The sequence below is a fragment of the Gorilla gorilla genome, chromosome 2 (assembly GCF_029281585.2).
Source record: "Gorilla gorilla gorilla isolate KB3781 chromosome 2, NHGRI_mGorGor1-v2.1_pri, whole genome shotgun sequence".
NCBI classification, from domain to species: domain Eukaryota; kingdom Metazoa; phylum Chordata; class Mammalia; order Primates; family Hominidae; genus Gorilla; species Gorilla gorilla.
This window is the reverse complement of record NC_086017.1, coordinates 24,616,755-24,630,426: the sequence shown is the minus strand read 5'-3', so window position 1 is coordinate 24,630,426 and position 13,672 is coordinate 24,616,755. Positions and strand designations below refer to the sequence as shown.

General features: G+C 51.7%; 1 protein-coding gene across 1 annotated transcript in view; it reads right to left on the bottom strand.

Moving 5' to 3' along the window:
• The window catches only part of FGD5 (FYVE, RhoGEF and PH domain containing 5), a 124,215-nt gene extending 116,876 nt beyond the window's left edge, over positions 1-7,339 (bottom strand). The window contains exon 1 of the mRNA XM_031009545.3: positions 7,142-7,339. Coding sequence (XP_030865405.3) covers positions 7,142-7,154 — 13 coding nt within the window. The 5' untranslated portion in view covers positions 7,155-7,339. The remainder of the gene's footprint in view (positions 1-7,141) is intronic.
• Positions 7,340-13,672: the final 6,333 nt, after the last annotated feature.

The window sequence follows — 13,672 nt, the reverse complement described above, 5'->3', positions numbered from 1 at the left end:
TGCAGGATAAGAAGGATCTAGAGAAGGGGAACGGTCAAATGAGTGGTTGCCAACTTTTGAGCTCAGCATCTCTCTGCTACAAGACTGCCCATGCCTCCTCCCTGGCTTCCTTGTCACCTGCCTGGCCCCCTAAGCTCCCTTGCATACTGCGGGCATGGAATCCATCTCCATCCCAACATCTCTGCTTCAAAAGTACTGCATGGATCCCTGCCACCCATGGATTAGGACTCCCACGTTTCTCCTTCAGCCTGGTCTAATCTCCCAGCCCCATTCCCACTAAGGCTTGGGTATGACACAAGTAGCCTCAAAATAACAGCCTGGCTCCTAACAGGAGGGAAGATGAAGCAGACTGCCGGGAGATCTCTGCCAGCAAACTCTTCTCTTCCCACTCATGTTAGGCCCAGTTTTGTCCCTGAAACATCTAACATCACTAATCTCTAATCCAGGGCTGTCCCTGGAATGTGAGCCACATGTATCACTACATAGGCAATTCTAAATGATCTTGTCGGCACATTAAAAATAAATAGGTAAGGCTGGGTGCAGTGGCTCACACATGTAATCCCAGCACTTTCAGAAGCTAAGGTGGGCAGATCACTTGAGGTCAGGAGTTCGAGACCAGCCTGGTCAACATGGTGAAACCCCGTCTCTACTAAAAACACAAAAATTAGCCGGGTGTGGTGGCACACACCTGTAGTCTCAGCTACTCAGGAGGCTGAGGCAGAGGAATCACTTGAACCTGGGAGACAGAGGTTGCAATGAGCCAAGATTGAGCCACTGCACTCCCGCCTGGGTGACAAGAGCAAAACTCCGTCTCAAAAAAAAAAGAAAAAGTAAAAGTAATTTTAACGATATATTTTATTGGACTCAATATATCCAAATATTATCATTTCAATACGTAATCAATATATAAAATGTATTAATGAGGTGTTTGACACTCTTTTTTCATATGAAGTGTCCCAAATCTAATATGCATTTTACATTTGCAGCACAGTTCAATTTAGACTAGCTACATTTTACGTGCTCACGAGCCACATGTGGCTGGTGGCTACGGTACTGTCCAGCACAGCTCTAACTGGTTTTAGACATCTCCATGGGACTGTACCACTGGCACCTCAATTTCAGTATTTCTGAAGCCAAAGTTGGTATCAGTGCCAGTGGGTTTAAAGGTTAAAATAGCCACTGCATCAGACCCCTAATCCACACCATTTCATCCACATCAATGCCCAGGCCAGCCACTGACATCCATACAATGACCCAGAATCTTCTAGAAATAGTGACTATCAAACTCCTTGTTTCCGTACACAGTCATGTGTGTCCTAGTTTAGAAAAGTGTCTATCCATATTAGTGAAAAACAAAACATTAGAGCTTAAAAAGATATGCTTCAGCTACCTGTTAGAGTGGGGTAACAGAGGGAGCCTTTGGAGCCTGGCTGATCTGGGTCAAATCCTGACTTTGCTACTTATCAGCTACGAAACTCAGCCTCAGTTTCCTCATCTGTAAAATGTGTACCACACAGCACCTACCCTCAATGGATTGTTTTAAAAATTAAAGGCTACATATCAAAAGGACTCAATAGCAGGCCTTCACATAGAAATACTCAATAAATAGTAGCTGTTGTTCAGATAAAGTCCATCTTTGCCTACCCCAGATCTTCCCTTGGTTGAAGTCTTGCTCTACACTGATATACTACGTAATATGAGCTTCACACTGTCAACATTGGGTGGCAGGCATTGGCACGAAATTATTCTTTGGGGGTGGGACTCTCATTTCTCATCCTTAACAGGTGGGCATTTCACATGGGTGCCATCAGACAGGACAAAGGGACAGGTGGGCCATGAAAAATGACCATCACCTTGGCTGTATCACCCCCATCCCACCCAATCCTTCATCCAATCAAGCTATTGATCTGAAGCCACTGTCTCCTAGGGAAAGGTTATGGTGGGTGTCTGAGGCATGATCCTGCAAGAAAATGACTTCCCCACAGGAGCCTCTGGGAATGGCAAACACTCAGCGCCTGTCCTGTGCTCCCAGCCCCAGGCGCAGAGTGCTTCAGCCACATCCCTTCTGAGATCAAGGCAAGCCAAAAGAAGAAAGGCTTCATCCGACCCTCACTGAAGGAGGAGGAAACTAAGGCACAGAGAGGGTGAGGGGCTGGTGTGGGGCTACCCAGCGAGTCCAGAGCAGGGCCCTGGTAGAACCTGCGTTTCCTGCTTTCTAGTGTTGTCATCTGACCCTCTGCCATCCCCTTTTTGCCACAGAGTGTTTCCTCTATGATGGAGACTCAGAGGTCCCAGCATCTGGTGAAGCACAGAAGGGTAAAATGCAGGGAAACTAAGGCCACGGTGACCAGAAACAGCTGGGCAGTTAAAAAATGTATGTAAGGCTGGATCCAGGGCTCAGAACTACTAACTGACCAAAAAGTGAACAACTAGCTTTAATTTGCTCCCATTCAATTTCTCCTAGTCTAATTCCATTAAATACATATTTACTGAGTACCAACTATGTGCCAGGCCCTAATCTAGATTCTTTGGATACATCAATAAGTGTAACAAAGCCCCCAGACTCAGGGACCTTGTATTGAGAGGTGGTGGGAGATATGCAAGAGAAAGGGTAAGTACATTACATATCATATGCTAGATGATGATAAAGTCTATGCAAAATGATTAGGAGTTTTTTTTTTTTTTTTTGCGATTTTAGATAGAGTGACCAGCATAGGCTTCACTGAGAGGACATGTGAGCAAAGACACTAAAGTGGTGAGGAAAGCTAGGACTCACTTGGCATCCAAGAAACAGCGAAGAGGCCGGCATGGCCAGACGGGACCGAGTGATCGAGCAGGAGAAGCAGATGAGGCAAGAGGAATCATAGGAGGGTGCAGATTATGCAGGGCTTTGACTCAGAATGATGTGGGAAGCCACTGCAGGGTTTTGAGCAGAGGGACATGCACATTCTGGCTAATGTGTTGAAATAAACTGAAATGGTGAGGAAGGAAGCAGGGAGACCAGTGAGGAGACTCCTGCAATTATCCAAGCGAGATATGATGGAGGCTTGGACCAGGCTGAGGTGAAAAGAGGTCAGATTCTCAACAGGAAGGGAGAGCTGAGGGGATCTGCTGACCGTATGAATGTGGGGTGTAAAAGAAAGAGAAAAGTCAAGAACGACACCAAGGTTTTGAGTCTGCGCAACTACAAAGCTGAAGTTTCTGCCAACTGGAACAGGAAAGACTGCAGGTGCTGGGGAGGGAAATCCAGAATTTCAGTTTGCACGGGTCAAACTCCATTCACAGTCACCTACTACACACCCTGGTGGAGATGTCAAGCAGCTGGAGATGTCAAGCAGGCTCTGGCTTCTGAAGAGAGGTCTGGCCGGAGGTCACCATCATAGAGATGGAATTTAAGGCAGGAGCCTGTTGAGATCACCAGAGGCATGAGTGTGGACAGAGAAGAGGGCAGGACCAAGGAGGGAGCTCTGGGGGCCCCAGCCAGCAGAGATGAGGAGGGTGCAAACAAATCAAGAGTATGAGAGCATCCAGCTCTGCCCCCTCCTACTCACCCGCATCACAAAAGGGAGCCAGATGGAGCTCCTGACCTCAGCATCATGTTATCTAGGTCTAAGGGCAATTCTGCCTAGAGAAGACTCAGAAAAGAGCGCGCACTGAGTGCAGGTTGAAGGACAGGAGGATTTTCACAATTAAAAAATAGGCTCCAGCTGGATAGAGCATTCCAGGGAACTTTAGGGTATGCTGAGCTTTAGGGTATGGTAGGGCAAAACTATAGGCTAAATCAGAGCTGTGGTTTCCTTCTCTGGATTCCCTGTCCAGAACCCAGCATGGATGTAGCTGGTGGACCTTCTGGGCTCTCCTGAGTTCCTCTGGAGAAGGCTGTGGTGTGAACCTTCTCTCTCCTTGTATCACGGAGCCTGGGGGTCGGACCCTCCTCACCCTAAGTTACTAATGCCCAGGGCCTCCTGGCAATTTGCTATGCCCAAGGATGACTCAAACTCCAAAAACCCTTTGAGCCAAGATGGCAGGAGTTAACTAGGGGGTGGGGGAATCGCACTGACAGGAGGAAGAGATTTTTAACAGCTTCTAGTGATAGAAATCATCCCCAGCCAGCCCCCTGGTACCAGTTTATATTTTCTCTCTCTATTTTAATTAAATATCTGTCACTCACATGTTCGTGCTTGCTGCTCCCTTGTCGGCTATGTAGAAGTTCAATTAGCAGGGGTATTGGGAGGAGCACTGGATGGGGAGCCAGGAGCCCTGATCTTCACACCTGGCTCTGCCTTAACTGGAGGTGTGATCTTGGGCAAGTCCCTTCCCTTTCCGGGCCTTGGCTTCCCCATCTGCAGAGTGAGGGGACGGGACCAGTCAGTCAGTCTGGTTTGCTCTGGCCGACCACAGCCTTCTAAACTCCTGGCTCTTCTTAAGACACCCTCTGACATCCCATCTTCAGTTACAAAGTCTGTTTCAGCTGCAGTTCACTATACTCCCCCTGGAACTCTCATAACCATATGTTGTAAGAGTAATTATCTTCCAATTTCACCTTCCAATTACATCTTAATTTAACTTTCATTCCTGGGTGCCTGCTGGAATGTCCAAGCCAAGCCTGATGATTTCTAATTAGGCTGCTGTTAGGCTGGTCCAGTGATCCATGACAGGGCACTACCAGGAAGACAGCACAGGACAGTGTGGGAAGAGCATGCTCAGGCTCAGGAAGGCTGGGCTCCCATCCCATCTCTGCTATAGGTCAGCTCTGTGATCTTGGGCACATCATTTTGCCTCTCTGAGCCTCAGTTTCCTTTTTGGTAAAATGATGAAATACCCCCTTTTTTTTCATAGGGCCGTTGAGAAGGTCCGGAAAATTAACAGACACGATGCCTAATAAAGTCGACTGGCAGACATTTCCTACACCCTACTACGTGTTAGGCACTGGATAAAAAAGCAGGCTCTCGGGCTGGAGAGTCTGGGTTTCAATCTTGTCTCAGCCCTTCAATAAGCCAGTGACCATAAAATCTCCGCACCTCAGTTTTCCCATCTATAAAATGGGGATGGCAATGGCACTCAACTCATAAGGTGACTGTGAAAACTAAATAAACTGATAGAAGTAAACACCTAAAAGCAATACCAAGTCATATTAAGTACCCAATAAATATTAGCTGGTATTTACTGGTTGCTCTGCTACAGACACTGTTCTTTCTAGGCACCTTACGTGTTTTAGTCTATTTAATCTTACCAACCCCATTTTTCAGATAAAGAAACAGGTGTAGAGAGGTTGAATAACCTGCTTAAGGTCACATAACTAAGCATATGATGGTTCTGAGATTCAGTCCTATGGAGTCTGTGAACCACCATGCCACGTGATCAGGAAATTCAGACCATCGTGCACGGCCTGAATGTGAGGCTGGTATCATTACCATCACATTGAAAAAGGAACCAGGTTTACACTGGAGACAAATTGCAGGAAGGCTGAACCCAAGAGTGACAACGGCTAAGATTTCCTGGGACCAAACCTGCCTCTAAGTTTATTCCGACTCACTCCATCCCCCAGATTCTCAGAGAAGGGAGGGTCTGCCCAAGCCTCATGCAGGAAAACGTGGGAAAACTGGAAACGCTCTCACCATTGTTATAAAGCGAGTTTTATTAGGAGTGTAGGAAAAAGCTAGCCTGGCTCTGTTCAGCCACGCCAGCACAGGCAGGAGGCAACCCCCTTTCCAAGCAGTGGCTGGCTGGGCTCTGGGCCTCTGTTTCAGCCTCTTCCATTCCCGCAAAGTGGCACCCCCATTCTGTGACCCACACTCACTAACTGTTCAGGTGCCTGTATGCCCAGCAATAACAGGGCCTGGACATGGAAGGTGGCTGCCACACTCCCAGACTGTCTAAACGCGCAGCCTGCACCTCACTGCTAAAACAATGACTTTTTTTCATTAAAAAGATTTTTAAAAGAAAAAATCCTATACACATACATACACACATACACACACACACACACACACACACACACACACCAGCAGGATATGGTTCCAAGACAGCCAAAATGGTGGCTTCCTGTTTCTTTAGGGATGTGTGTTTTGGAGTATGGCTTTGGACAAGGGTGTTGGTCGGGGAGCAGGCTGCCTTCTACTAAATTCTGTGAGAAAAAGAAAATAGAGTGGTGATTGCTCCTTGGCAGGCAGATGAAGTTAGCTGGGACTGTTCCCTTGCAAACTCTCATCTTAAGGGAACTTTCTGCCCTCCCCTTGGATGGAGTTGGGAATCCCGAGGACTGGGTTCCATGCACCACCCATCTCCGAGTCTCGCTTTCTAAATCCGTTAAATGACACTACTCTGGAGGGATCCCTGCGATTTCAAACACATTTTGATTTCACGGAATCTCTGAACTGCAGGGATGAGCTGGGGGAGTCAAATTCATAGAGCAGGAACGCGATGGACTGGGGGTGGGGGAACCTGGAGCGGCTCAGCGCGGCGGCGAGGAGCGTCCCCTTGGCATTGGGTCCCCTAGGGGAGGCACAATGGAGGCCCCCGGCCAGGGCGCTGCGAGGGAGGGGTGCGCTATAGGGGGATTAATTTAGGGCTTTTTAGTCTTATCTGGAGAGTAAGCTCCAAGCCTCGGGGTCTAGGAGGAGAGAAGGGAGCAGGAATCCTCCTTCCGGTATGCCGAGTACTGAAGGGCTGGGAACTGGTCCCGGAGTCGGAGAGAGCTCCGGGACGGGCCCCGTGGGTCAGGTGTGGCCCCTGAGAAATGAGCAAGGACCGGTCCGGGACGCTGGGGAATGGAGGGCAAAGGTTTTGGGGCCCGACGAAGTCGCTTTTGCGAAAGGGGCGTCTTTCTTCGTTGTGGAAGGGACCCTCACTCTGGGGAACGCCGTGCGAGTGGGATACTGGCGCGCACGGCCAGGGCGCGGCCTCGCCAAGGCTGAGAAGGTCCCTGAGGCAGGGCGCTTCGGACGGGGGCCCCCGATTCTCAGCCTCCTCGGCGAGAGGACCCCGGAGCCGCGCATGCTTTGGCCGAGGCCGAGCGGCACTGGAAGGTCGGAGGATTTCGGGCAGCTAGCCCCGGGCTCCCCGGGAGCTCCAACTTGGAGCGCCCGGCCGGGGTCCCTCGCGCTCGTGCCTCGGCGCCGGAGGTCGCCGGGCCTCCTACCTGCTCTGTTCATCTTCAGCGCGCGGGGCCCGGGCCGCCGTCGGCGCTTCAGTCCGTCCGCGGGTCCCAGTGCGACTCCGCACACCGCCTCCCTCCGCGGCCGCCCCGCAGGGCCCGCACCCCCTGGCGCCCGCCCGGCCCCGGCGCGCCTCGGACTCCGCGCGGCGCGCAGGGCAGTGGGGGCGCGGGCCGCGAGCCTCCGGGGCGGGGCCGCTGGGCGGGGGCGCGGGGCGGGGGAGGAGGAGGGGGCGCGAGCGCGGGGGCGGCGGCTGGGGCAGCGCCCGGCGTCGCGTCCGCTCCCGGCTCCGGGCGCGCTGCGCTCTGGCCGTCGTGCCTCCGCCTGCGCCTCTGCCTGCGCCGCAGCCGCGCCTCCACCCCCTCCTAGACATTTCCTCCGCTCCCGAAGAGGAAGGATTTTTTTTTCCCCTGCTCGGTCAGGGATTCAGGGAGGCGAGGGCCGGGGCGTCCCTGCGCACATTTAAAGGGGCCGTGGCCATGGGCACCGCGGGAGGCGCTGGGGGTTCGAAGGACGAGAACTCAGCGAGTTGGATTTCTGGGGTGTTCCTGGCTCCTTCGCCCAGCGGACCATCTATCCCTTTATTTTTAACTCTGGGCATTCGTTCAGTGCCGCGCCAGCCTCTGCGCTGAGCACGGAACAAGACAGCCCCAGATTCTTGCCCTCATGGAGCTTAGACGGGAGGAAGTCGCTGGAGACACCATTTCAAAGCGAGGGAGGAAAACCAGGGCAATAGGGCTGAGCGATGGCTCTCAGATGGCGCCGCACATTCTTGGGACCCTCCCCAGCCTCACTGAATCAGAAACCCCGTGTTTTATCAAACCCTCCAGGTTTGAGAACCACCGGAGTAGAGACTGGGTGATCAAGGAAGGCCTCCCTGAGGAGGTGACATTGGAAGGGAGACCCAGTTAATGAGAAGCCTTTCCTGATCCACTCAGTACACACCGCGTAGCCCCTCACAGGTACCTGCCTGGCGACATAGATGACTCAGACCAAGCCTCCACCTCCCAGGAGTTCCCCGTCTGCTTGTCCACACAGACACAGGCAGATAGTTCTGCTACCCCGAGGCTCGTGCTGGGATGGGAACGCACAGGCGCCTGTGGGAGCTCAGAGGAGGACCCCAGGGGGGAGGGTTCAACCGGAGGAGAGGCCTTCCCAGTAGGAGGAATCGCTGGGGCAAAGACTTCACCGAGGTGGGAGAGGGCCTGGCCTGCTGGAGGAGTGTCCAGAGGTGGTGCTGGAGGCGGACCTGATTTCCCCAGCTGTAAAATTAGGAACTGAATTTGATCCTTTCAAAGTCCTTTCCATCTCTGAGCTGCCCCAGAGTCCTTAATCCTCCAGGCTTCTGTGGAGAAATACTTGTGACTCGAATAGAAAATCTGTGGCTGAATTTGGTGTTACTTAGGCTCTTGATATATTTTATGGGTCCATGCATGGAGGTGTGGCAGGGATGGAGATGGAGGTGATGGTGGAGGTGGTAGAGGTGGCGAAGGTGGCAGTAGCAGAAACAGGTGGTGGAGGTGGTGTTGGAGGTGAAGGAGGCAGAGCTGGTAGTAGAAACTAGTGGTGGAGAGGTCGAGGTGGTGGTGGTGGAGGTGGAGAGGGTGATGGACGTAGTTGTGGAAATCATGGCATAACTGGAGGACACAGTATACCCCATGGTAGTGGAAGAGTTGGAGGTGGTGTAATTGATAGATGATGTGGATGTGGTGGAACTGGAGGAGATGAAGGAGGTGGTGGTGGTGGAGGTGGAGTTGAAGGAGGTGATGCAGGTGGTGGAGGCAGTTGAGACAGTCGAGGTGATGGAGGTGGGACAGGTGAGGGAATGGATTGAGTTGATGGAGGTGGTGGAGTTGAGGGAGGTGGTAGAGTTGGTGGTATACAAGATGTGGGCAGGTATATCTGTGTTTAAATGTGGGTACAAATGAGTGAATGGATAAACCGCTTCAATATTTGATGCAAAAAGAAAATATATTTTTTTAAAAAATTGATCTTGTTTCTGAGATTAGCAATAAAAGCAAAATACCCTAGAACCCCCAGGGCAGGAGCAGGTGAGGGAGGCTCAGATAATTCAATTCACTGCCAGTGTTACTCTTCTCTGTCAGCCTGTGCAAAGGAGAAGGGAGGACAGGAAGAGACCTCAAGGCTTTGCTAAGCCCTTTCCACTACTGTTGAATTTGGGATTTGAGGCTAAGCAACGTCTGCTTTAAAAGATCATAGCACCAAGGCCAGTTGGGAAAAACACAGGTCTGAACTTGTGTAGCTGAAGCCACACAATAGTGTGGAGTGATGGGCTATGAAGTTGAAATGCTTATTCCTTTGTTTGCTGTGCCTAATAAGAGAAAATGGATAGGAAATACTGTTAGCTTTACAAACACGCACTGCCAATACTGGTGGTTGTATTTATGGGACTGAGCCACAGCCACTCACTGAATTCAGGGGGAGTAACTGTAAATACCCACAAAAGACATGATGTGTGGGGGTATTTCTTGAGCCTTTAACATATGTTTTTGTCCCAAGAATTGTATAAAGGAGTTATTATATCCCCATTTCACAGATGGAAAAACTGAGGCCCAGAGAGAGGAAGTGACTTGCCCTTACAGTCCAGCCAGGACTCTCATCCCATTCACCCATTTACTACTCTGTGAATGCTTGCAGTCCTTGGCTTTGCCTTTTGTGGGCAAGAGCCTCTCCGCACTTTTCTGGAAGAGCCTGGAAGGTGGAAGACAGAAACCTCTAAGGCAGATGCCAGCGGGGTTGACATCTGAGCAGGCTTTCCCTCTCTCCCCCTTTCTTTTTGCTCTTTCCATCGTGCCCTCTCTTTCTATCTACTTTGGACAATCAGAATGGCCAGCAGCTGCCAGCAACCTCGCGGTAAAAACCTAGCGGGAGTGTTGGAAGTGGGGGCCAAGGGGACCATCACCATGGTTCTGCCACATCCAAGGACCAGCCAGATGTCGGCCTCAGAGCCTGGGGAACTTAGGATCAAAGGAACTTGGATGTCCAGTGCATCAGCCAGGTGAGGAGACAGTGGCACTAACAGCAGGCAGTCGTAGCAATGACAGTGATAACAAATGCTGATAGCGGATGCCTGCTGAGCATCAGCTCTGTGCTCCACCCTTTCCATACATCTCATGACAATGTAAAGTGATTTTTATCATTGTCCCCATTTTACAGGTGAGAAAGCTGGGGATCAGAGGGGTGAGACATTTTCTCAAGACCCAGAGGCAGTGGTGGAGTCAGACCCAGGTCCGTCTGTCTCTAGGGCCAATGCTGTTTGCTGTATACCACATTTGCCCAAGGTTACCATGGCAGAATCTTGACCAGAATCCTGGGCATTCCTTCCTTTCTTCATTCATTCATTCAGCAAAAATGAATGGAGTGCCTACTTTGTGCTAGGTGCCTGGCCAGCTTCACAGCCCAGCCTCACCCTGTGCTTCCCAGAGCTCCCAGGCTAGCTGAGGAAGGTCACCCAACATCTAATTACCACCAGCCCAATAAGAGCACTAATGGGGAAAACAGACTTCCTGACTCCCAACCAGTGTTCCCATTACGGTACCACTCCTCAGGTACCTTTAGACTCCTGCGGTGGTGATGACAGGTTCCCCGGGGGCTTCTGAAAACAAAGTCACCCCTCACTGCACCCTTTAAGACCCCAGGACCCTCCCCACACGCAAAGTTCCATCCCACACACCTCTCACTCATGCACATGCATAGTGCACCATTCTCCAAGTCAGCAAATATTTCCCATCTTTCTATCATCCTTGGACAATCTGGGGCTGACTACCTCCCTGAACATGGCTCGGGTTATGGCAGCCCCTGCTCCAAATCGCTGAAATCCAGCTCCCTATTCCCACAGGCCTGAGGCCTTTAAGCCAGCTCCAAAGCTGGATGTGGCCACGTTCTCCAGAAACAAAAAAGCACCCCAGGCTCTGCGAGCTCATGTGAAAGTGCCCATCACCAAGCCTCCCAGACAGGCAGTGGGATGTGGTGGTCAGGAACCACATTAACTTGGGCGTGACCTTGGGTGAGTCACTAAGTCTGTTTCCTCATTTGCAAATCATAATAGCTGATATTTGCTGAGCTATATGCTGATATATTTGTGCCTTCAATATATGTTTTGCATATATTACCTCATTTAATCCTCCTAACAAACCCATGCAGTAGGCATTCTTATTACCCCCATGTTACAGATGAGGCTGCCACAATGCAGAGAGGCTAAGGTACTTACTTGCCCAGGCATACACAACTAGTAAGTGGTGGGCATGGGACCCTGGTTCTGGGGCTGGCCTTCTTACCTACTTCAGCACACTCCTCCCCACCCCCAATCAAATGGAAATGATAATAGTGTCTCCTCAGTAAATGAGGTCATTCATCTAAAGAATTCAGTACGGGAGAGGGATATAGGGGGGTGCTTAATAAATGATGTCTGGTACACAGTTGGTGCTCCATAAATGTGCACAAACAAAGTCAACTCACCAGGAACTGGGGCACACAACCCCCACAATCAGAGCATGAGAAGATCAGAAAGGAGCACTTACTGAGCACCCTGTGCATGCTGGAATGAGCAGAGTTGGGGGGTAGTGGAGGGCAGTGCGGAAGCAGGGCAGCAGCCTGTGGAGGTGGCCTGAGTTCTGCTTCCTGCCCCCACGCAGAAGGGGGTGAACCTCAGGGTTTGGTTTCCCACTGTGTGCTGGCCACCTTTGCATCCCGCTCCTGTGGCAGGGGCCCCCTGTGTTTCCCATTTTCCACGAGGTCCACCTTTTGTCACCTAGAAGAAAATGCATGCTATTAAGAAGGAAATTACCCTGGCCCTGCAGCCTCTTCAGCTGCTGACCTCTTGGTCCCTGCAGTCTCAGACTGTTCACCCTGCAGTGCCATGGCTGTGACACCATCAGCCTCTGGGGCTTATCTTCCCCTGAGAAGTAATTGAGTTGCCTTCCTGGCTCCAGGGAGGACAAATCTAAGCCAGATACCTGCCGGGGGGGTGGGGGGTTGTGGGGGTAGAGTGGGGAGGGAAATGGTGTCTGAGCAAGGCTGCCCTTCCCTTCCCATGCTGCACACATTGCTGGAGGACATCAGATAAATTTGGCTCAGACCCCCACCGCCCTGACCATGCTCACCCAGGCTGAGAGAGGAGCAGGTTCTCGACCACACCAGGTACTGGTTCTGTGGCCCTGGGCAAGTCATTTCACCTTGCTGCACCTCACTTTCCTCCTCTGTAAAATGGGCATAATGAAACTTCTCTTGGGTTGAAGTGAGGATTCGGTGAATTTTAGTTCTCTTCTCTCCACTCTTCCCTGTCCTTAAAGAGTTCATGGTGTGGTCAGAGAGAAGGGCCTGGGATCAGCTGATAGTGATGCAGGGCAGCTGAGCTGAAAGTAGGGGATCGAATTAAGCTTACCCCTAAGAGGAGAGGAAGTGACATTTGGACTGGGCCTGAAAGGTCAGGCAGCATTTTCCAGGTGCAGCAGTAGGGTGGCCCTACTAGGTACAGGGAAACTGCCTGAGCAAGCACCTGGAGGGATGGAAGAGGAAGGCAGGTGGGCACGGTGAGAAATGTTTGTGGTCACAGCACAGGACATGTAGGTGAAAGCTCTCTGACTGATGGTGGGCCAAAGAGTCTGGACTTTACCCTGCAGGTAGAGAGGAGCCATAGTCTGGGGGAGGGGGTGACATGGTCAGCCCTGTGTGGTAGAAAGCTGTGTGGTAGCTGGAGTGGTGGATGAGTCAGAGGAGCAAGCCTGGAGGTGGGAAACCTGGAAGGCAGGAGCCGGGATGCCACAAGAGGAGATGAGACCTGAATTCATGAATGCTCCTGACCCATGGGGGCTGCATGGGCTCAAATGCATGCTGGAAGGCTTCTAGGAGGAGGTGGGCTTTGATCTGTACCCTCATCAGAGGCAAGGGCATTCCAGACAGGGGTGGGGATGGAAAATGGGGACCAAATCTGATGAAGCTGGAGCAACCAGTGTGCCGGGTGGGAGTGCATTTGGGCGAGAGGGGTAGGCAGGGGCCTCAAGGTCTTGGTCCATCAGTCTTCGGCTCTCCAAGGAAGGGCTGAGCTCTGGGGGAGGGGAGTCAGAGGCTGGGCAGGACCAGTTTGGAGTTTTTATTATCACTGGGTGGGATTTTTATCACTGGGTGGGATTCAAGGTCTGTGGAGGAAGCGGCCACCCTCTTCCGGCCAGCCATTTTTTTTCCTTGCACTGGCCTGTTTGGCTTTTTCCCGAGGCTGCATTTCCACAACAGCCCCTCCTGGCTGGCTGGGTGTGGGCACGGCTCCGCCACACACCCAGCAGCAGGGGCGGCTGGCCTTAGGCTTCCTGCCCCTCTCTGGGCAGGCGGACTGGAGGAAAACAGCCCTCAAGCCTTCTTCAAAACAGGAAACTGCTCTCCCTGCTTCCTGAAGGGCAGGAACTGTCCCTATGGCAACCATGGGACAAAGAGGCCACATTAACCCTTCTGAGGGCAGGCCTGGCTGAGAGCCTCTTCACCAACAACTCCTGGGCGTA